The sequence below is a fragment of the Hyperolius riggenbachi genome, chromosome 2 (genome assembly GCF_040937935.1).
Source record: "Hyperolius riggenbachi isolate aHypRig1 chromosome 2, aHypRig1.pri, whole genome shotgun sequence".
NCBI classification, from domain to species: Eukaryota; Metazoa; Chordata; class Amphibia; order Anura; family Hyperoliidae; genus Hyperolius; species Hyperolius riggenbachi.
Window position 1 is genome coordinate 451341561 of NC_090647.1, and position 25364 is coordinate 451366924.

Genomic DNA, 25364 nt, shown 5'->3' on the forward strand with positions numbered 1-25364 from the left:
GTTTTTATGATCTGTAAAAACTGTGACAGGATGAAGGGCTCCCTCTAACCAATGTCTCCACTCCTCAAACGCTAGTTTAACCCCCAAGAGCTCTCTGTTACCAATGTCATAATTCCGCTCAGCGGAAGAAAATTTTCTAGAGAAAAAGGCACATGGGTGGAGACATTCAGGAGAACCAGTGTATTGAGAAAGTACTGCCCCCACCCCCAATTCTGAGGCGTCTACCTCCAAAACAAACGGTCTTTGAACATCAGGATGGGTCAGAACTGGGGCAGAACAAAAGGTCTCCTTTAATTCTTTAAAAGCTGTTAGTGCTCCAGAGGTCCAATTGGAGGGATCTGCACCTTTTTTAGTGAGATCCGTCAATGGGGCCACCTTGAGGGAAAAATTTTTAATAAACTTTCTATAAAAATTAGCAAACCCAAGGAAGCGTTGCAAGGACTTCAGATCAGTGGGTTGGGGCCAGTTTAATACTGCTGAGAGCTTGGCAGGGTCCATGGCTAGGCCAGAACTAGACATCACATAACCTAGAAAGGATACTTCTTGAATCTCAAACTCGCATTTCTCCAATTTAGCGTATAAACAATTTTCCCTGAGTTTCTGTAACACCCTCTTAACATGTTCACGATGTTCATCTAGAGAAGAGGAAAAAATTAAGATGTCATCCAAATACACTACCAGAAAACGTCCTAAATAATCACGAAATACATCATTGATGAAATCTTGGAACACAGCTGGGGCATTACATAACCCAAACGGCATTACCAAATACTCGTAGTGCCCATCCTTGGTATTAAAGGCCGTCTTCCATTCATCCCCCTGTCTGATCCTTATCAGATTATAAGCACCTCTGAGGTCTAATTTAGAAAATACCTTAGCCCCGGCTACCTGGGCAAAAAGATCCTCAATTAACGGCAAAGGGTAGCGGTTTTTTACAGTGATTTTGTTTAAACCCCTATAATCAATACAAGGCCTCAACCCACCATCCTTCTTTTCGACAAAGAAAAACCCAGCACCCGCAGGGGATGAGGAGGGGCGTATGAACCCTTTGCCCAGGTTTTCTTTAATATAGTCTTTCATTGCCCTGTCTTCAGGCCCTGAAACCTTCCCCTAGGTGGCATGGTTCCTGGAAAAAGGTCAATAGGACAATCATAAGACCTGTGTGGAGGTAATTTGTCAGCGGCCTGAGGGGAAAAAACATCAATAAATTCATGGTAAACTTCTGGTAATTTTTCCTCCACACACGTGGCCCCTAGACATAAACGTGTGAGACAATTATTATTGCAATATGAAGACCATTTAATCAATTGACCTGACTGCCAGTCAATAATAGGATTATGCAATCTTAACCATGGTAACCCCAAGATGATGGGACTAGAGGGAATATTCAAGACATAAAATTTCAGTATTTCAGAATGTAGTGCACCAATTTTTACAGAGATGTCAGAGGTGACAGAAATTGGCTGGCCAGCTTGCAGTGGAGTGTCATCAATGGCTGTCACATACAATCTTTCAGAACAAACAGAAACAGGAACACCAAGCTCCTGTGCCAAAGCTAGATCCATGAAGTTACCTGCAGCTCCACAATCAACAAATGCTTGACCTTGGTAACTCTTGCCACCTCGGACAATATCAATAGGTAATAATACTCGGTCATATTTAAGAGGAAATACCTGATCGCCTAGGTGAGTTTCCTCGGCCTCACCTAAGCGCTGGAGTTTTCCTGTTTCTTCCTTTTAATAGGACAGTTCTGAGCATAATGCCCCGGGCCCCCACAATAGAGACATAATCCCTCCTTCCTCCTCCTAGCTTTCTCGATCACAGACAGTCTAGAAACACCCAACTGCATGGGTTCAGGTTCATCAGAAGTGGACGAGGAGGGAACAGATACTGGAACAGGAACTGGAGGAACTGATAAAGACCAGACTGGTTTAAAGGATGAGTCCCTTTCCTGGCGTCTCTCCCTGAGACGTCGATCAATCTGGATGGAGAGTTGAATCAAATCCTTCAACGTACCAGGAACTCCTACCCTGGCCAATTCATCCTTTAATTGCTCTGAAAGTCCCAACCTGAACTGATGTTTCAAAGCTGCATCATTCCATGCTGTGTCTCCGGACCAGTGGCGAAACTCAGTCACGTATTCTTCCACCGGTCGCCTGCCTTGACGGAGAGCCTGAAGAGCAGTTTCGGCTGAAGCTCCTTTGCCGGGGTCCTCATAGAGTTCAGCTAAGGCCTCAAAGAGTGTGGTGGTACTAGCAAGAGCTGGATGTTGCTGCTCAACTAGCCGGAGCGCCCAGGCCTGAGGTTCTCCCTGTAATAAAGAAATAATTGCTCCCACTCGAGTACTTTCACTGGCATAGGTTCTGGGGAGCAGTGAAAAATGCAAGAAACATGCGCTCCGAAAAAGTCTGAATTTTGAACGATCCCCAGAAAACCTCTCTGGTAAGGGGAGTCGGGGTTCCGGTACTTGATGATCAAGAGGTTGAGCCTGTGCAGGGGCAGACTCAACTGGTGGGGGTGGAACAGGAGCGGATACGGCTGCAGCCGCCAAAAGTGGAGTGGGAGGAGTGCCTGGAGCGCGTAGCTGTTCCTGGATTTGTGAATAATTTTTCTGAACCTCTTCCACTGAAATTCTGAGCTGAGCCACCAGTTCACAGAGGAGCTCCATTTGAGAACGTTCCCCGTCAACGTTCATAGCTGATTTTGGGGAGTGGGCCCGTGATAATGTAAGACCTGTCAGAATATCTACTCACAAATCAGCCCCAATGCCCCAATCTATCACCACACGCTTCACCCTATGTGGCGCGTCCCCGCTTGAACAGGAGGTGAGGAGACAACACCTGCCCGACTTCGGTTACACCCAGGCCTTTAGTGTGCAAAGTATTGGGGCTGAATGCAGGGTGAGCAAATAATCCTCTAGATCCAACAGGAAGTTAAACACAGTCCAGAACAATCTAAGGTCATACACGGTAGATCAGAAATATCGAGGTACAGAAGGAACAAACGGTTACACGGTCAGAGTCCAGGCAGGGGTCGGTACAGGCGGCGATCAAGAGTAGTGTTATCCAGGCAAGGTTCAGTTCAGGCAGCAATCACAGAATGGTCGATATTCAGGCAAGGGTCAGGTCAGGCGGCAATCAAAGAGAAGTCGATATCCAAGCTTAATCGGTACACAGAAAATCCACAGCAGAATCACACCCAGCAAGCAAGACACAAGCTATCACGGGCAATGTGTTGGAGAGGAAGTCAGGTTTAAATATCTCACTCAACCAATCAGTGGCCGGCCACTCACACCACAACCAATCAAAATGCAGCATGATCCCTGCCTAAGTGTCAGCTGTAATACCAGCTGACACAACCAACAGGAGCCCTCTGTCTTGTCAGCTGACTGATAATGTCAGCTGACTATGTGATACGTCTTCTGAGCGTATAGGACGGACGCTTGACTCTATGCGTCCGTCCCCGCTCATTCCCTAGCTGCGCGCGCACACCCCTGTTGCCATGGACGCCGGGGTTGCTGTGCGCGCGAGAGGACGGCGCGAACCCGGAAGTGCTGGAGCCCGCATGGAGACCAGCGGAGACGGCAGCATCGCGGGATCCCCGAGGTGAGTCCCTGACACAGACCTTTTATACCACTGCTAAGGCCATGTATATTTGGCCCCACCCATGACCACACGCACACTATGCTTAACCACGCCCATTTTTTGGCACGCCGCGCTGAGTTCACTCACCTCTTTTTCCAGGACTAGACCCCTGGACACAACGTTGCTGGTTAGTGGATACATTGTAGCACTGGATAGAACACTGCCTGGCTGATTGGGGGGGGGGGGGGGAGATATCCCTGGAACAGTATGGCAGGGAAGGCAGCTGCTTCAAGCACTGGGATCCTGCTAGACACAGCTAATGTGGGGCCACTAGACACCAGGGAAGCCATATCGGAGAGGGAGAGGGGACCATTAGACACCAGGGAAGCCATATCGGAGAGGGAAAGGGGACCACTAGACACCAGGGAACTGTATAGGGGAGGGAGGGGCCACTGGGTGTTTGCTGGTTGACTTATTGGTGTTTAAAAAGTTGGTGGTTTGAGCTCAAGGGCTACTTTTTCTTTCTGGAGGGAGAGGCCACTAGACACCAGGGAACTGTATAGGGGAGGAAGGGATGGGGCCCCCAACACATGTAAAATTGGGGTGTAACTAAGGGCTTGTTCAAACGGACGGTTTGCCGCCGTTTAGCGCATCATTATTACTGCACCATATTTCGGGATAGACCGCTGTCCCATTCAAGTGAATAGGAGCGTTCAGAACCGGCTTTTGCAGGCTTTCATGAAAGTCTGGCTGTAGATCCCAGCATTGCGTCATGACTCAAAAGCAACATGTTGCTTTCAGAGGCGTTAACTGGCAAACCAGTGTAGGGACCTTAACTGCTAGCCTTGAAGGTTTCCCAAACGCCTTCAAAACCTAATGTTTAGACACTGATGTCCTAATGAACCAGCCCTAAGGGTGTGACAGGGGTGCCTTTTTCTGGCCTCAAAAGTTGTGAGGTATGCCCCTAATGCAAAATTGCACAATATCCGTCTATTTGTAAACCCTAATCAGGTAAGTATAAGTAGGCAGTTTTTAACTTGACATAGCTTGGTTTTATTTATTTATTTTATTATTTATATAACACCGACAGATTATGCAACGCTGTACAGAGTGTATATAGTGTTGTTACTAACTGTCCCTCAGGGGGGCTCACAATCTAGTCCCCACCATAGTCATATATCTATGTATGTATTGTAGTCTACAGCCAATTTAGGTGGAAGCCAATTAACTTTTCTGTATGTTTTTGGGATGTGGGACGAAACCGGAGTGCCCAGAGGAAACCCACGCAGACACAGGGGAACATACAAACTCCTTGCAGATGTTGACCTGGCTGAGATTCGAACCAGGGACCCAGCGCTGCATGGCGAGAGCGTTACTCACTATGCCACTGTGCTGCCACATGGTTCTCTGGTTCAGAGAGACACTAATGGGGCGTTTTAACGTTGTGTTTTTAGCGATTTATTTGAATGGAAGCAGCTGTTAGACAACGGTGCCAGCAGATGGGGGAAGTTCATGTAAATGCCACAGTAGATCCTGTCTCCACTTGGCTGGTACATGTAGCATCTTTTGTTGGCTACACTAAGTTGTAGCGCAAATGACGATGGTGTTTAAACGAGCCACCCCGCAGAAGCCCCACTAGCGTCCCTCTGAACCAAGCCTAAACACCCTGCACACACTCCATCTGAACCAAGCCTAAATCCCCAGCACAGATTCATGCACCTGCAGGTATTTCAGCTTGCAGGTTCAATAAAAATGAGAAATATTTAAATATTTCCTTTATGAATTTGCTACATGCTATGTGACAAGGGTGTGGCTGATGTGCCTTATTCATAATAAATAGCAACATATCCCCATTAGGTGTGAAAGTGATAGGACGATGCTCTCAAGGAAGTAGGTCTAGTTACAGTTTTAGGACAATCTTCTTCCTCTTTACTGTATATCCCTTGGGTGCTGATATGGAAGCATATGGGAAACGTAGAGTTAAGCTGTGCCACTGCCCCTCCCCGCAGTTCCCCTTCCCTGCCTCATCATAGGCTCTGCCTCCTCCCACACGTAGGCTGCTGTGCTGAGTCTCACTACGAGGAGTCGAGGACTGTACCGCAGCTGCAGAGGAGGATGGAGGCCTCGCAGCATCGTCTGGCTGTCTTCCTAGCTATCTGCTTTGCAGTGCTGCAGAGGGCGGCTGTGTCCAGCCACTCTACAGAGGACAAGGAGCAGGCCCGCCATTACCGCGCCAACCAGGAGGGAGAGTGTCACTTCTACGCCGGAGGGCAGGTGTACCCCGGGGAAGCCACACGTGTGCCGGTGTCCGACCACTCGCTGCATCTGAGCAAGGCGAAAAGTGGGTAACCTGCAGCCAGTATGTTGTGAGTCTCCTGCTGACCCTCCCCCGGCCGCTAGTGCTGTGCTGGGCTCTTCCCATTGGTGTTCATGTTCAAATCCATGCGCGCCAGCCAGCATTGTCTTGAATGTCTTCAGGAACTGTGTCTCTGCTGCTGTCACTATCTGTCATTAGAAACTTTTTTTTCTGTTTGTTTTTATCTTGATGAGAACATGTTTTATTCCGTTTTCTATATTTTTATGAATATGTATTGTTTGGGTTGGAAAGAACTAGTCTAATGGTGCCCATTAATAGCACAGTCTTTTTAGTGAATGAGCCTTATTGTAAGATCATTTAGATTAAAGGTATGTGCATTTTTTTCCTGTTAGATCGAGCAATCGATAATTTATAGCATGACTGATCTGCCTCTGAGAAAGAGATTGATTTTGATAGCAGTACTTGATCGGGAGTAGGTCATAAATGCTTAAAATTGTTGATCTGATGGGAAAATTGCATAGTGCGTATAGGCCTTGAAGGAAAAGATTGTACTTTATCGATCCACATCACTAATGCTGGGTACACATGGTAAGATTTTCCATGCAATTTTGAGACCCAATCGTCTATCCCGCACGATTCTGCACTTGATTCTCTTCTTTTGTTTTTCTTATGTTTTTCCATTCACTGCTATGAGAAATCGAGTGCAGAAATGATTGGGAGCAATATCGGACATGATGGGATTTTATCAGTCGGATCGGATCTATCTATCGCATGGAAGATCGTACCGTGTGTATTAGGCATTAAGAATCTGACTTGTTATTATAACCCCACCAGTTATGACCATATCTATGAAACAATCATTGGAAATGATAGATAATGTGATTGTTCAGGATTAATAGGCCCATCAGGTTCTGTTTTCATGCAATACAATGTGAATAATTTTATCAAATACAATTGTTAAATAAAAAGTGTACTGTTAATGGGCACCTTTAGTGAACTGCACTTTGCTCTGGCTTCTATTTGGAGAAATGGTGCTTGTGCAAAACGTCCAGGTCCTTGGTTCAATGTTCTGATATGTGTGAGTTGGTATGCTCCCCTCTGTGGGGATTCCCTGAACTCCATGCATGCTGCAGTGTTTCAGTGCAAGGTTCCAGTTGGTAGTTATTTATTTATTGTATTTATAAAGCGCCAACATATTATGCAGCGCTGGACATTAGGGCTGCACGATTTGGGGTAAAAATTGAAATTGATATAGATAGATATATTATAAAAAAAATTTTTTTCCCCAAAACAAGCTTTAGCACTTAATTCACAATGTACCCCTGAGCTTGAACAATATTGTGTGGACTGTGGCGCACGGCAGGGTCCACTTTCTGACCACATTTTTCTCCGGGGACTGGGGGGGCGTCCTAGTGTACAGTGTCGTGCGCAGCGGGTTTTGGGGGGGGGGGGGGGAGGACTTGGGTGCTGCGGCATAGCTAGCATAGTAGCCCCAATATAGGGAGTTTAGTTGCACCAGTGTGGCTAGTATAGTTGCCCCAATATAGGTAGTTTAGTTGCACCAGTGTGGCTAGTATAGTTACGCTAGTATAGTGCCCAGTATGGGTAGGTTGTGCCCAGTATAGCTAGCGTAGTGCCCCAGTATGGCTAGCATAGTGCCCCAGTATGGCTAGCATAGTGCCCCAGTATAGATAGGTAGGTACGCCGTATGGGACTCGGGGGGGGGGGGGGGGGGGGCGGATCCAGTGGCAGCAGTGCATATTTATGATGTTAATGAGCCGGGCAGCGGGAGGAGGAGAGTTCAGTCCAGAGCGGCACACAGCCTCTCCAATCGCTGGATGCCGATGGTATGACTGCAGCGGTAGGCGGAGCTGTACGCTCTAGTACAGCTCCGCCTACCGCTGCCATCATTCCATTGCTATCCAGCGATTGGAGAAGCTGTGTGCCGCTCTGGACTGAACTCTCCTCCCCCCCGCTGGCCGGCTCATTAACATAAATATGCACTGCTTCTGTGGCTCGGTGCTGCGGTAGGCGGACCATGGCCATGCGGACAAGAGCGGGCACTAAAGACCGAAAACCGCCGGATCCAGACGATCCCCAAATCGTCTTCACAGGAACCGCGGTTTCGGTTTAAAACCGAGAAATTGTGCAGCCCTACTGGACATTAGTTTAGGTTACAGACAATATTGAGGGGTGACATACAGCAAAATGACAATACCTGAATACAAGAAAGACCAGATCATGCAGCACAGTATGAGTACAAGGTAATGCTTAGTCACTGGATGGAGCATGGAGATTAGGCAAGTTAGGTTAACTTAGATGTATAGCATGGGTTCATAGTAATGGAGGCGCATGATCAGGTAGGACACAAAAGGAGGACCCTGCCCAAAGGCTTACAATCTAGAGGGAGAGGTAAGGACACGAACAGTAGGGGACCAGAGTTCAGCTGTGGGTTTAGAGCACTTGTGAGGGGTAGTAGGCCAGAGTGAAAAGGTGAGTTTTGAGGGCCTTCTTGAAGATGTTGGAGGGGGCTGCCCTAATGGGTGGAGGTAGGGAGTTCCATAGTGTTGAAGCAGCTCTTAAGTCCTGGAGGCGTGCATGGGACTGGGTGATGCGGGGGGCGGTTAGGCGAAGTTCATTGGAAGAGCGCAGTGAGCGTCTAGGTGTGTACCTCCTGAGTAAGATCGGAAATGTAGGTTGGACAGGTTTTGTGGACAGATTTGTAGGTCAGACACAGTATCTTGAATCTGATTCTGGACTGAATAGGAAGCTAGTGGAGGGATTCAAGGAGGGGAGCTGCCCTGGTGGAGCGATGGGAAGAGTGGATAATTCTGGCTGCCGCATTCATGATGGACTGCAGTGGGGCTGTTTGGGTCATAGGGAGACCAGACAGAAGGGCATTGCAATAGTCAAGGCGGGAAATTATGAGGGCATGGATGAGGAGTTTGGTGGTGGCAGAGGTCAGGAAAGGGCAAATTTTACAGATGTTACGAAGGTGGAAGTTGCAGGTCTTTGTGAGGTTTTGGATGTGGGCAGTGAAAACGGACCCAAGGCGAATTATAGTGTACCTATCACAGGTCCCTTGAGTTTCCTCACGTTGCTATCCTTTTAGCAGCTGAGCCCTCCGAATGTCTGCAGACTCACCAGTTGCGAGCTACTGGGCATGTATGGCCAAGGCCAAGCATCTGCTATAGCCAGCGGTGAGTGATGTTTCAGAGGGTCGCAGCTGATTAATGGAGTGCAATGGGAGTAAACCAGGGAGGCTGGAAGAAGCCCCAGGTAAGTACATTTTAGAACTTGTTCTCCTTTGACAGGTTAATAATAAAAAAACAAAACTGAAGCAAATTCAAATCCTTGCTTTTACCTTTTTAATTATGTTAATCACTATGGCTAACGCTAAAATGCCGCATCTCTGCAGCAAAACGAGGGGTTTATACCCCCCTAATCACAGGGCAAAATCCACGACTTTCTTGGTCGTGGATTTTGCTGCACAGGGAGGCAGAGCTATGAGCTGCAGCTCTGCTTCCATTTGTGTCAATCCACCACAGATCTCAGCCTCTCCCCCGTCCCTCTCAGTGAAGGAAGATTGAGAGGGGCGGGGATTGATGTGAGTAGAGGCAGAGCTACAGCCCAAAGCTCTGCCTCTACTAGGAAGCGATCCCCGATTTTTAGCCCTGGGGATTGGGGGTATAAACCCCTCGTTCTGCCATGGGGATGCAGCGTTTTAAGGCTCGAACGTCTGATTTTTTTTTTTTTTTTTCCAAACGACTGGTCTATTCAGCTGATAAGACTGGTTTTGACAGATCCGCTAGGCGGACCGTTCAAATCCTGTCTTATCAGCTGATCGACCGATCATACATGCGCCCGATTTGACGTCTGTACGTTCAAACATCCAAACGACTGGTCGTTGGGAAAAATCCAACGTTTGTACGAGCCTTTAGCACTAGCCATAGTGTTTAACATAAATAAGAGGTAAAAGCAAGAATTTTATCTCGCTTCAGTCTATCTTTGAAGAAAGCCTCTAGGGCAGGTATGTCAAACCGGTCCTACGAGGGCCGAGATCCTCACACATTTTTGATACAGCTCAAATGAATTGATGGGTCTGAATCAGGAAAGGTGTGGTCCATCAGGTAGAACACATTCCTCTCTTTCTCAGTCCATCCTAAACACTGGCAAGGATCTGGCCCTCCAGGCCTGGAGTTCAACATATGTGCTCTAGGGAGAGTCTTACAAAAACACCATTACCTGTGAGACCCACTAGCAGTGCTTTTCTAAGCGCCAGTGATTTGAAAATCTCCTGCTATGCCGTGCTTTTGGGAATTTTTATAAAATCTTAGCCCTCAAGTGGGATCACACACATAGCATTACATTAGCAAGAGCTTTTCAAATCACAAGTGCTTAGAAAAGCACTGCTAGTGTGTTCTTTGCCTAATGCTAGGTACTCATGATGAGATTTCCTGCCAGATCGATTATTTCCAATATGTCCACTCTGATTTCTGATCGATTTTCTGTTCATTTTTATGGAAAATCGATTGGAAATCAGATCGGACATTTTGGAAACAATTGAAAATCCCATTGTGTGTACTTTGTCACTGACAGCGCATCCAACAACCCTTTCCACATGAAAGACATGCCATTGGGGCTTTCTCTACTCTGCTCATTGCCCCAGTTTAGAGGACAGGGAAATGGTCATATAGGGCAGTGTTCCCTAACCCTGTCCTCAAGGCCAACAGTGCATGTTTTGTAGAAATCCAGAGAGGTAGTTAATCAGCTTTGCTGAGACACTAAATACCTCACCTGTGAATTTTTGTGTTTTCCTGCAAAACATGTACTGTTGGTGGACCTTGAGGACAGGGTTGGGGGAACTCTGATGTACGGGCATCGGGCAAACTTGATGTGTCACAGGTTTGAGAGGGGGCGGAGCTGAGTGGCAGATGAGGACCAGCCATGTCCACATTGGTTTGAAGACAATGGGCAGAGCCAAGAAACTTGTGACAGGTGAATATATATCTATCTATCTCTATAATATAAATATAATTTTTTTTTTCCCCTCCATATGCACATTGGCCTCCCTTGCAGTTCCAATGCCATCTTCTGTAGCTGGACATGTGTTTATAAATAATGAATGCTCCATTGCAGTTTAAATATCAAGTAAGCACATATGTATGTGGTGTTAGTGGGTCCACATTCTATTGAGCTAGTTGAGGGTGCTTGGCCTGTGTGGACACACCCACGGTCCCCGAGATTCTGTCTCTAGTGAAGAAACGTACAGTTGTGTTCAACATTATTCAACCCCGACTGAAGTTGAGTGTTTTGGCCAGTTTGACATTGATTTTGATCATTTCAGTTATCTTTACAATTAAATCAGAGGCACTTGTAAGTCAAACAAATATAACATAACATTTTCTGTGCTCATATCATTATCCGTTTTATTTAACCCCCAAGTGACATTCATCCTTAGTACTTATAACTGGAAAAGGATGTTGTACTAACAGCTTTTAAAAGTGAAGCATAGCTTGACACAAGTGTCTTGCAGCGATCTATGGGTATCTTAGCCCATTCTTCATGGGCAAAAGCCTCCAGTTCAGTCACATTCTTAGGCTTGCGCGCTGCAACTGCTTTAACCTTCCTGGCGGTAAGCCCGAACTGAGTTCGGGCTATGCCGCCGGAAGGCACCGCTCAGGCCCCGCTGGGCCGATTTGCATAATTTTTTTTTTGCTGCACGCAGCTAGCACTTTGCTAGCTGCGTGCAGTGCCCGATCGCCGCCGCTACCCGCCGATCCGCCGCAATTCCTCTCGCCGCGGCCGCCCCCCCCCCCCCCAGACCCCGTGCGCTGCCTGGCCAATCAGTGCCAGGCAGCGCTATGGGGCAGATCGGAGTCCCCTCTGACGTCACGACGTCGATGACGTCGGTGACGTCATCCCGCCCGTCGCCATGGCGACGGGGGAAGCCCTCCAGGAGATCCCGTTCTTTGAACGGGATCTCCGGATCTCCGATCGCCGGCGGCGATCGGAGGGGCTGGGGGGATGCCGCTGAGCAGCGGCTATCATGTAGCGAGACTTTGTCTCGCTACATGAAAAAAAAAAAAAAAAATTTAAAAAAAAAGATTTGCTGCCCCCTGGCGATTTTTTTGCAAACCGCCAGGAGGGTTAAATCCGATTGAGAACCTCTGGTGACAGTGATGGCTACTCCAAAATGTTTCAGCCTTTAATCTGCAACCATGCTCTAGTGGACTTAATGGTATGCTTGGGATCTTTGTCCTGTTGAAAGGTCCAATGTCTCCCAAGCCTCAGGTTTGTGACGGACTGCATCACATTTTTATCCATTATCTCCTGGTACTGAAGAGAATTCATGGTACCTTGCACACGCTGAAGCTTCCCTGTACCTGCAGAAGCAAAACAGCCCCAAAGCATGATTGACCCCCCGCCATGCTTCACTGTAGGCAAGGTGTTCTCTTCTTCATAGGCCTTGTTCTTCCTCCTCCAAACATAGCGTTGATCCATGGACCCAAACAGTTCTAATTGTGTTTCATCAGCCCACAGAACACTACCACAAAAGTTTTGGGATAGTGTTCTGTGGACTGATGAATCAAAATTAGAACTGTTTGGGCCCATGGATCAACGCTATGTTTGGAGGAGGAAGAACAAGGCCTATGAAGGAGAGAACACCTTGCCTACTGTGGAGAATGGCAGGGGGTCAATCATGCTTTAGCCTGTTTCGCTTCTGCAGGTACAGGGAAGCTTCACTGTGCAAGGTACCATGCATTCTCTTCAGTACCAGGAGATATTGGATGAAAATGTGATGCAGTCCGTCACAAACTTGAGGCTTGGGAGACGTTGGACCTTTCAACAGAACAATGATCCCAAGCATACCTCCATGTCCACTAGAGCATGGTTGCAGATTAAGATTGTTTGGGTGTTTGCGCGACCTAGTGGACAGTGCTGTGCGCAGCAGGCTAGGGGGGGGGGGGGGCTGGGGTGCGGCTGCATAGCTAGCATAGTTGCCCCAGTATAGGGAGTTTAGTTGCCTCTGTATAGCTAGTATAGTGCCCCAGTATAGTGCCCCAGTATAGCCAGTATAGTGCCCCAGTATAGCCAGTATAGTGCCCCAGTATAGCCAGTATAGTGCCCCAGTATAGCCAGTATAGTGCCCCAGTATAGCCAGTATAGTGCCCCAGTATAGCCAGTATAGCCAGTATAGTGCCCCAGTATAGCTAGTATAGTGCCCCAGTATAGCTAGTATAGTGCCCCAGTATAGCTAGTATAGTGCCCCAGTATAGCCAGTATAGTGGCCCAGTATAGCCAGTATAGTGGCCCAGTATAGCCAGTATAGTGGCCCAGTATAGCCAGTATAGTGGCCCAGTATAGCCAGTATAGTGGCCCAGTATAGCCAGTATAGTGGCCCAGTATAGCCAGTATAGTGGCCCAGTATAGCCAGTATAGCCAGTATAGTGGCCCAGTATAGCCAGTATAGTGGCCCAGTATAGCACCCCAGTATAGTGGCCCAGTATAGCTAGTATAGTGGCCCAGTATAGTGGCCCAGTATAGCACCCCAGTATAGTGGCCCAGGATAGCACCCCAGTATAGTGGCCCAGGATAGTGCCCCAGTATAGCTAGTATAGTGCCCCGGTATAGCCAGTATGGGTAGGTGGTGCCCCCGCCGCTGTTATTACCTTAAAGGAATACTATCGATGTATGCATTTATTTTTAAATGCTGTATGTTGTAGCACACATTAGGGCAAGTACTAGGAGCAATTTGATTCCTCACACAGCTGTTCCTCTCAGCTGTAAAATCCTCCCTCAGTGTTGGATACAAAATGTATCTAATACTAGGCTCCCAGAGGGCTAGACCATATCTCTGCACAGGGGAGTTGCTATCAACTCCTCAGTTTATAGTTTATCACCTTGCTGAAAGAATCTTATTGATATGGTGGTAAGGGGTTAAAGATTCTAGCAATGTGTGTTTATTATCTTTGCTTCTCTTGACTGATAAAGATACTAATAATGCTAATTGTAGACAGTGGTCTGCCCCTCTCAGCAGCTTGTAAAGTGGATGCAGCCTGGAGTGAATCACCACAAGCAGGCAGTCAGTCTGAGTGTAAACACAGACTCCTGGTATAGCTAGTTATATTCCAGCAATATTCCAGCTCATTTAGTTACCTGTTACCACCTCAGATCAGCCTATTTCTCCTCATGTCTGCTGCATGCTGTGAGTGACACAGTGAAATATATTTGTGAGCTGTGTGACAGAGTAACCAAGCAGCTCAGGGTGACTCAAACTACTATGAGCTGTGTGCGAAATGAATTTTTAAGCAGGGATAGCGAGAGAGAGACCTGGGTGAATAAAGTGCCCCTAGCACTAGTGGTAATGTGTACATTGATATAGAGTTATAAAAAAAAAAGTCCTTTCAATCGATAGTATTTCTTTAACAGCGGCCACTCTCCCCTCTCTGGCGCGTGTATTTATTCAAGCAGCGTATCTCCCGGCTGCTCTGTGTGATGCGGCAGGAAGCAGAGCAGCGGCTTCCTGTAACGGCGATATGTATCGCCGTTACTATGGTAACCGAGCCCTGCTTCCTGCGCATCACACACAGAGCAGCCGGGAGATACGCTGCTTGAATAAATACATGCACTGGAGAGGGGAGGGCGGCCGCTGCTAAGGTAATAAAAGCGGGGACGGGCGGGAGGGGGGAGGAAGAGGACAGTCCTGCGTCCTGCGGACCACAGGTTGGGGATCCCCACACAGCACACCAGGCAACATCCCGTGGCACACTAGTGTGCCGCGGAACAGCGGTTGGGAAACACTGGGCTAAGATACCCGTAGATCGCTGCAAGACACTTGTGTCAAGCTATGCTTCACGTTTTTAAAAGCTGTTATAACTGGAAAAGGATGTATTAATTACTAAGAATGAATGTCACTTGGGGATTGAATAAAACTGATAATAATGTGAGCACAGACAAGACCTTTGTGGTTATTTCATTATAAATGTTATGTTATATTTGTCTGACTTACAAGTGCCTCTTTGATTTAATTGTAAACAAGATGACTTAAATAATCAAAATCAATGTCAAACTGGCCAAAACACTCATTTTCAGTGGGGGTTGAATAATTTTGAAAACTATGTGTGATTTACATTGTGCGTTTTTGAAAATCCACAACTTGCTGCATAATTTTCAACAATGCATGTAAAACACACACACATATAATGAAAATGCAGAGCAAAGTGTTTTTTGATGCATTTTTTATGATACTGTATTTTACTTTAATGATTATGTACTGTAGATGAATAAAAAGGCAAAATGCAAATTAAAAGCACACAGTGCAAAGAACCGTTTTTTTTTTTTTTTTTTTTTTTTTTTAAATTCACATTCTAATGAGTTTTCATTGCAAATTGAGAAGGCGTAAAGTATGAGTGTGCGGATGTTGTAAAGTTCACAGGGATAAACGTTGTGTGTCCTAATAGAACAATCTTTTATTGTTCCTTTAAATATTGCAGGTACAGTATGTGTTTTTATATGATCAGATCACACAAATATGTTGCATGATACATAAGGCTTAATACAAAGCAAAGAAAACTGGAGCAGGGACACAAAGCAGCCATTAGTTCATTTAGATTAGGGTACATACCGTGCAATTTTTGTCGGATTGACTGATCGATAATTTACAGTATGTCTGATCTGCTTCTGAGAAAGAACGATTTTGAGATCAGTACTGCACTTGATTGGGAGCAGGTCAGAAATGCTTGAAATTTTTGACAGTCGATCTGATGAGAAAATTGCATGGTGTGTGTGTATAAGCGATTAATCAATCCACACAACTAAGACTTCAACTTGTGATCATAACGCCACCAGGTATGACCATATCTATGTGATTGTTCAGGATTGATTGGGCCCATCTGCTTCCCTGTTTTCATGCAATACGATGTGAAAAATCTGATAAAAATACGATCGTTCATTAAAATTGTATCGTTAATGGGTGCCTTTAGTGCAAAATTAGAATTGGGATTTAGAGAAGTCAAAAAAATAAAATGTGCAAAAGTGGCTCTATGCTACTGTGTAGGCATCGGCATCCCAGTGCTGGCTCTTTGGGGGAGAGATGGATGGGGGAAGCCTCTTATCCAGAGGCTTCCCTCTACTAGTTAAAGGGAAGGTCCAAGCAAAAAAAAAAAAAATGAGTTTCACTTTCCTGGGGCTACTACCAGCCCCATGTAGCCATCCTGTGCCCTCGTAGTCACTCACTGCTGCCCCAGTCCCCCGCTGGCAGCTTTCTGACCTCGGAGGTCACGGCCGCATTGCATACATTTTTACGCATTCCAGCTAGTGCAGGAACAAAAATGTATGCGTTGCACCACTAACGCGTAAAAATGTATATGTTAATGTTCCTGCACTAGCGGGAATGCGTAAAAATGTACGCAATGCGGCCCTGACCTCCGAGGTCAGAAAGCTGCCAGCGGGGGACTGGAGCAGCAGTGAGTGACTATGAGAGCACAGGATGGCTACATGGGGCTGGTCGAAGCCCCAGGCAAGTGAAACTCATTTTTTTTTTTTTTTTTTGCTTGGACCTTCCCTTTAAGGATCTAACTTACAGCTTTTTTTCCTCACAGGTACATTTTAGCCCCCATTCCCACTCGCATGCTTTTGCACCTTGCTGATCTCCAGCAACTGTGATTTGCTGTTCCGAGTGTGAACTTAAACTCAGCAGGAAAATGCACATATCGCATACAAATACTCATTTTTGTAAACACAATGACAAAGCCTGAGCCAATTGCAGCCTCTGGTAGCTGTGTATTTAACTTGTCAGCTACATGGTTGCAAGGGCTGTGGGCTCAGCTTTTCCTTTCATTTTCCTCCTAATTACCTGTTAGTACTGTACTTATCCTAAAGTCTTTGGTTCCTGTAAAGATTATGCTGTTCTGACACCATGTTCTCACAAACGGTTATTTTTCAAGTCTTGTGTACGTGTCCATCTCCATAACCTCCATTCCCCCTCCCTCCTGTTTGTTTAGTTTCTTACTAAGACACGTGTACTAAAGCAGTTTGTTCTAAATGAAACATTGCATCTCGTGTTTCCAGTTAACATGTTAGCTTTTCACACAACTGCCATTTTCGGATTATTTTTTTTTCCTTTAAAGAATATACACTTTTTTATGAATACGTAGAGGAACTCCAGTGAAAATAATGTAATAAAAAAATGCTTCATTTTTACAATTATGTATAAAGGATTTAGTCAGTGTTTGCCCATTGTAAAATCTTTTAAATCCCTGATTTACAATCCTGACATTTATCTCATGACATTTTTACTGCTGGCAAGTGATGTAACTGCTGCTTGCTGTTTTGGCAGTTGGATCCAGCTGTAAACAGCTATTTCCTACAGTGCAACAAGGTTCACAGACAGGAAACTGCCAGGAGTACCATGGTCCTCAGTTTCTTGTGGGAGGGGTTTCACCACAATATTAGCCATACAGAGCCCCTGATGATCCGTTTGTGAAAAGGAATAGATTTTTCATGTAAAAGGGGGTATCAGCTACTGATTGGGATGAAGTTCAGTTCTTGGTCACGGTTTCTCTTTAAAGTGGCCATACACTTATAAATTTGCAGCAGATTCGACCATCAGATTCCTGTCAGATGCATGTCAGGTCGAATCTGACAGGAATCTATCTGATGTGTGCCATACGCTAGGAACAGATTTCCAATAGATTTCAGAATGAAATCTATTGAAAATCAATCGAAATGCATTATTGCGCCATTTGATCCAATGCAAATCTATGGGCCATCGATTTGCTGCCAGCAGCCGACCGACCTAGATTTTCCACCCGGACCCAATGAGCAAATCGAAATCGATTGGCCGATCGATCATACTTCTTGCTGCAACGATTTCTAGCTGATTCGATCAGAGCGGTTGAATTGGAGTCGGTAGTCGATCGATGGCTGGAATCGGCCAGTGTCGATGGGCCCCTTAAGCTTAACAGTTACCAGATTGATTCAGAACTAGTAATTTGTGTCTGCAGCAATTCTGCAGTAAAGCTGTAACCTTTTTCCAGTATTGTGACCGCCTCCAATGTCCCTTTGGTTGACATTCCTCTCAGTGGTGTTTGTTTAACCACTTGCTGACCGCCCACTACCTATGGGCGTCGGCAAAGTGCCACGTCCAGGACCGCCTAACTCCCATCGGCGTCAGGTCCTGGGACACTAAAAAGCCAGGGATCGCACGCATGCATGCGCGTGCATCCACTGGCATTAAGCTCCGCCCACCCGCGACATCAACCTACCGGCTGTTTAGAAGCGCCAGCGGGTTGTTAACCCCCGATCTGCCTCATGTAAAGCGTATAATACGCTTTAATGTATACAAAGCGTATTATACAGGCTGCCTCTTGCCCTGGTGGTCCCAGTGATCGAGGGACCACCAGGGCAGGAGGCAGCCCCCTGGTAACCTCACACACTGATCTGGCCCCCCCTGATCGCCCACAGCACCCATCAGACCCCCCCTATCACCCCCTCAGACCCCTGTTTGCACCCAAACACCCCCCTAATCACCCATCAATCACTCCCTGTCACTGTCAACACTATATTTTTTAGATTAGGTCCTAAACTGCCCCCCTGGGGGCTCCTGATCACCCCCCCTGTGTACTGTATACATCTATCCTCCCCTGTAATCGCCCACTGATCACCTGTCAATCACCACCTGTCGCTGCCACCCATCAGATGAGACCCTAACCTGCCCCTTGTGGGCACCTTATCACCCGCTCACATCCTCAGATTACCTCCGAAAGTGCATTGTTTACATCTGCTCTCCCCTCTAATCACCCACTGATCACCCTGTCACCATCTCACTGCTACCCATCGGAGCAGATCCTAATCTGCCCCTTGCGGGCACCCAATCCTACACCTTTAGATAGCCCCCCCCCCCTCCCAGACCCCCTCTGTTCAACTCTCCAGTGCATTGCTTGCATATATTCTCCCCTGTAATCACCTACTGATCACCTATCAATTACCCCCTGTCACCACCTGTCACTGCTACCCATCAGATCAAACCCTAATCTGCCCCTTGCGGGCACCCAATCACCTGCCCACACCCTCAGATAGCCCCCCAGACCCCCTCGATCAACTCACCAGTGCATTGCTTGCATCTATTCACACCGAGACACCCATCAATCACCTCCTGTCACACCCCCCCCCCCCCAGCACACCTACCCATCAGATCAGGCCCTAATTTTCCCCGTGTGGGCTCCTGATCACTCGGCCAAACCCTCAGATCCCCCTCAGACCCCCTTCCGATCACCTTCCCAGTGCATTGATTGCATCTATTCTCCCCTCTAATCACCCCCTGAGACACCCATCAATCACTTCCTGTAACCACCTGTCACCCCCTAGCACTCCTATCCATCAGATCAGGCCCTGATCTGCCCCCTGCGGGCTTCTGATCTGCTGGCCAAACCCTCATCCGCCCCACCGCAGTGAATTTTTTTTTTTCTGATCACTGCTGGTACAACTTAATTGTGGCCGAGACCAACCTTTATACCACACAATACGCAACCGCCAATCCAAGAAGCTACTATGCCCAGCCTTTTTCGGTGGAAGCCACTCCAAGTTTCCGAACGTAACATTTTTGGGGGCCTTCTCCTTAACATCGGTCTAGTCAAAAATAATGTATTGCGGTCTTATTGGTCTACGCACCCAATACATCACATGCCCATGTTCTCTGCTGCTATGTCCAGGTCACGATTTGAGAACATCCTGCGCTTCCTGCACTTCAGTGCCAATACAACCTGTCATCTAAGAGGCCACCCTGCTTATGGCCGGTTCCACAAAACTCTGCCCCTCATAGACCACCTGTCATCAAAATTTGCAGATGCTTATACCCCTGAACAGTCATTTTGAGGCATTTGGTTTCCAGACTACTCCTCCCGGTTTTGGGCCCTTAAAATGCCAGGGCAGTATAGGAACCCCACAAGTGACCCCATTTTAGAAAGAAGACACCCCAAGGTATTCCGTTAGGTGTATGGTGAGTTCATAGAAGATGATTTTTTTTTGTCACAAGTTAGCGGAAATTGGATTTTTATTATTTTTTTTTTTTTTTTTTCACAAAGTGTAATTTTCCCCTAACTTGTGACAAAAAAATTTAATCTTCTATGAACTCACCATACTACTAACGGAGTACCTTGGGGTGTCTTGTTTCTAAAATGGGGTCACTTGTGGAGTTCCCATACTGCCCTGGCATTTTAGGGGCCCTAAAGCGTGAGGAGTAGTCTAGAAACCAAATGCCTCAAAATGACCTGTGAAATCCTAAGGGCCTGTTCAGACTATATGCGTTCCTAGCCGTTTTCAGGGAACGCGTACTGGTACCAAAAACGCATAGAAACGGCTCCTAATGCTTTTAAATGGGCTAGTTCACATGTATGCGTATGAGACGCATACGTTTCTCATCCGCATTGCTGCACGCAGTTCTGTGCGATACGCATAGAAACGGACGCAATGAAAGTCTATGGACGCGTATCAAAAACGCGTACTATTGCGTTTTTAGCGTCCGTTTTCCTCTGCGGTTCCCATAATTCTTTTTTTTCCCCTGGGTCACGTGTTTGTGCAAAACGCAATAGAAAACGCATTCAAACGCAAGAAAAACGCATGCATTTTTCAACTTGCGTTTCTTTGAATTTATACGCGTTCTACAAACGCAGCAAGTATGAACAGGCCCTAAAGGTACTCATAGGACGTTGGGCCCCTTAGCACACCTAGACTGGAAAAAAGTGTCACGTGGTATCGCCGTACTCAGGAGAAGTAGTATAATGTGTTTTGCGGTGTATTTTTACGCATACCCATGCTGGAAAGGAGAGGTGTGTGTGTGTGTGTGTGTGTGTGTGTGTGTGTGTGTGTGTGTGTGTGTGTGTGAAAAAAAAAAAACTCATTTACAGAGAGATTTCTCCCACCCAGCATGGGTATGTGTAAAAATACACCCCAAAACACATTATTTATATGACACCATTTTGGAAAGTAGACCACCCAAAGTATTCAGAGAGGGGCATGGTGAGTCCGTGGAAGATTTATTTTTTGTTTGTCACAAGTTAGAAATGGAAACTTCAGAGATGCTTCACTTTTTGCACCATAGTTTGTAAACGCTATAACTTTTACCCAAACCAATAAATATGCACTTATTGGATTTTTTTTTTATTTTTTATCAAAGACATGTAGCACAATAAATTTGGACAAAAATGTATAAAGAAATTTTACTTTAATTGAAAAATGTCAGCACAGAAACTTAAAAAAAACAAAACATTTTTTTGATGAATATAATAAAAACTAAAAATCACAGCAGCAATCAAATAGCACCAAAAGAAAGCTGTATTAGTGACAAGAAAAGGAGGTAAAATTCATTTAGATAGTTGGTTGTATAACCGAGCAATAAACCGTTAAAGCTGAAGTGGTCTGAATGGGAAAAAGTGCCTGGTTTTTTGACTGCAGTCCTTAAAGAGAACCAGAGATGAAGCACCCTCTTGTATTTTACCTTATAAATCAGTGGGAACATGACAGTAAACACCTACTCTGCTCTTTGTTTAATTGTTCTCTGTTTAATCTGACTGTTATCACCTCTGTTAAGAATCCCAGACTGAGCACTAAGTCTAGCTTTGCTAGGGAAAGATTATAGCGGAGTCTGTCTACTCTGGTGTCTTTTCAAGCCCAAGTCTGCCCCCTTGTGGCTCTGCTATCATGACTCAGCTATAATTATTCCCTGCAAAGCCAGATTAAATGCTCAGTCCGGGATTCTTATCACAGCTGATAACAGACACTTTTAGAAGTGAGGATGAAACAGAGAGCATGGCAAGTGTTTTCTCTTAAGGCCCATACACACGTCTGTTTTTTTACGAACGACGGGTCGTTTGAACGTCCCGTCGTTCGCCCGCTAAATCGGTCGTGTGTACAGACTGTCGTTCGCGTGATAAGAGTGAGTTTGAGCATTCCCTGCAGACTTGATCGATCTGCAGGGAATAGATTCCCTCTCATATTGCCATTAGATATATTGTTACCGCTTTCCTCTACATGCACGAGCGTGGTCGTACTGCACCTGTGCAGTAAGCTGGAGCTGCTTGTCTATGAATAGCTTACTTATGCAGGTGCATGAAGAGGAGCGTGGGTGCAAACATCCAGAGGGTCACAACTCCCAGGCAGCAGCGGTGGTGTAAAGGACGACGTGCGAAGCTTCTGGTGGTTTCAGAGGACCCGTTCTTAGGGAAGTGTCATTATTTTAGTTTTTTTTTTTTATCAGTACAATTTGGCACACAAATGACCCCCCCCTCCCCCCCCCTTTTCTGCACACCAACAGAGCTTTCTGTTGGTGGGCTCTGATTGCTGCTGCAGGCTTTTTCTTTTCTTTTTTTATCGACTAATATTTATTTCACCCCCTCCGGCAACCAATCTCAGCAATCGACTCTCATAGGCATCAGCCTATGAGAGCTGATCACTCTGTGAGCCTCTCCAGGGTACAGCCGAGTGAAATGCTGTCCCTAGTACAGCGCTGCCGTAGATCGTAGTGCTGTACAATGCAGGGCTGTGGAGTCGGTACAAAAATCCACCGACACCGACTCCTCAGTTTAGGACTCCTCGACTCTGACTCCTCCTCTAATTTGCATATTAAAATCTTGTTGATTTAAACTATGTAACGTGAAATCCGTCTCTTAACTGCCAACGCTTAGGAATTTTAAAAGACAACTGAAGTGAGAAGGATCTGGAGACTGCCAGATTTATTCCCTTTAGTCATAGACCTAAAACTAGTCCTTGGTAAGATTACTTGTAAAAGGTACAGACCGGAACAAAGAACATCTATCAGGCCCTAGGCAATGTAACTGTGGGTACATGTAAGAGTGATGTGCAGGTTCTCTGCAGGGGAATAAGGAGATTCTTCCTCTATTACACATTCTTCATGCACAATCTGAACCAGGTTTATGGATGATAGACAACACCTCTGTGTTCAATGTGCACAACATTCTCAGTGGATTCCCTGCAGCTCTGTGGAGAGTGCATATGTAAAGTATAGTACCTACTGTGTAACAAAGTAAACCTGAGACAGATGAAATTAAAGTTTTATACATACCTGGGGCTTCCTCCAGCCCCCTTCAGGCTAATCAGTCCCTCGCTGTCCTCCTCCGCCACCTGGATCTTCTGCTATGACTCCAGGTACTTGAGCCAGTCTGGCGTAGTGCGCATGCACACACTCCGCCGCCGGGAGCGTACTACACCTGCGCAGCACTATTGCGCAGGTGCAGACCGCTCCTGGCTGTGGAAGTGGCATACGCGGGACTGCTGACTGGCTGAATTACCAGGACTCAGAGCAGAAGATCTAGGTGGTGGAGGTAGACAGCGAGGGACTGATTAGCCTGAAGGGGGATGGAAGATGCCCCAGGTATGTATAAAACTTTTTTCTTTTCATCCTTCTCAGGTACCATTTTAATTTGTAGCCCCCAACCTAAATTTTAACAACATTTCTAATTATTGGATTTCATGAGCAAAGAAAGTGCATACATTTGCATAAATCAGAATCGGCGCAGAATTATTTCCATCTCATTGACCATATTATATATATTCACAATCAGATGTGTATATCTGACGTTAAAAATACGGGGACTGCTTTATTGAAGCAGCACAAGTAACTAATTTTGATGACTTTATTTCATTGTTGTGGACTAAGCACAGCTATTACTGTATGTATAAATTATTTGACTATTATCTGAGAAATAGAACATTTAATCATATTTTCTATTTTAATTACAGTTTAAATTCATTAGGAGTCGGTAAAATTTTTTTTTTCCCGACTCCAGGCACCCAAAATTGCCACGACTCCGACTCCACAGCCCTGGTACAATGTAAATAGTCTAACAGTCGCCGCTGGTAGACTGATGGCAGAGCGGAGCTCCATCATTCAAGCGGGGATGCGCACGATATCCCCTGCAAACCACGCCCCCAGGACTTAACACCACTTGGTGTTAAGCGGTCCTAGGGGAGTCTGCCGCAGTCACGCATATCAGCGTGGTGCGGTCTTTAAAGAGACACTGAAGCGAAAAAATAATTATGATATGATTTGTATGTGTAGTACAGCTAAGAAATAAAACATTAAGATCAGATACATCAGTCTAAATGTTTCCAGTACAGGAAGAGTTAAGAAACTCCAGTTGTTATATCTATGCAAAAAAGCTATAAAGCCCCATCTACACCTTGCCATATTGCAGCGATCCGGCGGCTCGATTAGCCGCCGGATCGGCTCTTCCGCGTGCCCGCCGCGTCCCCGCCGCATTCGATTCCCCGCTCGTGTCCGCTCGTCCCCACCGGCGCTGCTAATCACCCGCACGATTCCCTGCCATTGTCCCCTCGCGGGGAGTGAGCAGGGAATCGGCGGTGCGGAGATCCGTCCTGTCGGATCTTATCAATCGAGCCGCATCAGCGGCTCGATTGATAAGGAGCATTGCGGCCGCATCTACTCGTGTAGATGCGGCTTTGAGCTCTACCACTTTCAAAGTTGTGGAGAGGGCTGTTATCCGACTTTTATTATCTCAACTGTTTTCTTTTCCTCTGGCAGAGGAGAGGTCATTAGTTCAGACTGCTTTGAAAGAATCATTTTGAATGCTGAATGTTGTGTAATCTGCACATATTAGAGAATAATGCAATGTTAGAAAAAACACTATATACCTGAAAATAAAAATATGAGAATATTTTCTTTGCTGCTAATCTTCTAGTAATTATTCATAGTACACAACCAATTCATTATATCATATATTTTTTTTCGCTTCAGTGTCTCTTTAAGTGGTTAAAACAATACAGGTAGCCATACAGTGGTCGATTTGCCATTAGATCGACCAGCTGACAGATCCCTATCTGATCGAATCTGATCAGAGAGGGATCGTATGGCTGCCTTTACTGCAAACAGATTGTGAATCGATTTCAGCCTGAAACCGATCACAATCTGTGGAGCCGCCGCTGATGCCTCCCCCCCCCCCCCCCCCCGCGCATACATTACCTGACGCTGGCTCCTGGGCGTCTTCTCCGCATCTTCTCCACGCTACACCTGCTCCATCCCGGCGCTTCCTGTGTCACTCCGTGACCAGGAAGTTCAAATAGACCGCCCTCTATTTGAACTTCCTGGTCACTGCAGTGACAGGAAGCGCCGGGATGGAGCGGGTGCAGCGCGGAGAAGATGTGGAGAAGACGCCCGGGAGCCAGCGTCAGGTAATGTATACCTGATCGGATCGGCTGCCGCTAGCGACGCGCTCCCTACCCGCGGGCGATCGAGGGTAATTTCCCGCACGGCGTGATCGACGGACCGATCTGATTTCGGGAGGAAATCGGATCGGCCGGTGCATTTAGCGCGAACGATTGGCAGCAGATTCGATCCCAGGATCGAATCTGCTGTCGAAACGGCCGCGAATTGGGCCAGTGTATGGCCACCTTACCAGTTGCCTGGCAGACCTGCAGATCTATTT

General features: G+C 46.4%; 1 protein-coding gene across 1 annotated transcript in view; it reads left to right on the top strand.

The window, feature by feature from the left end:
* Positions 1–5622: 5622 nt before the first annotated feature.
* The window catches only part of PRDX4 (peroxiredoxin 4), a 57377-nt gene continuing 37635 nt past the window's right edge, over positions 5623–25364 (top strand). The window contains exon 1 of the mRNA XM_068265807.1: positions 5623–5925. Within this exon, the coding sequence (XP_068121908.1) occupies positions 5700–5925 (226 nt within the window). The 5' untranslated portion in view covers positions 5623–5699. The remainder of the gene's footprint in view (positions 5926–25364) is intronic.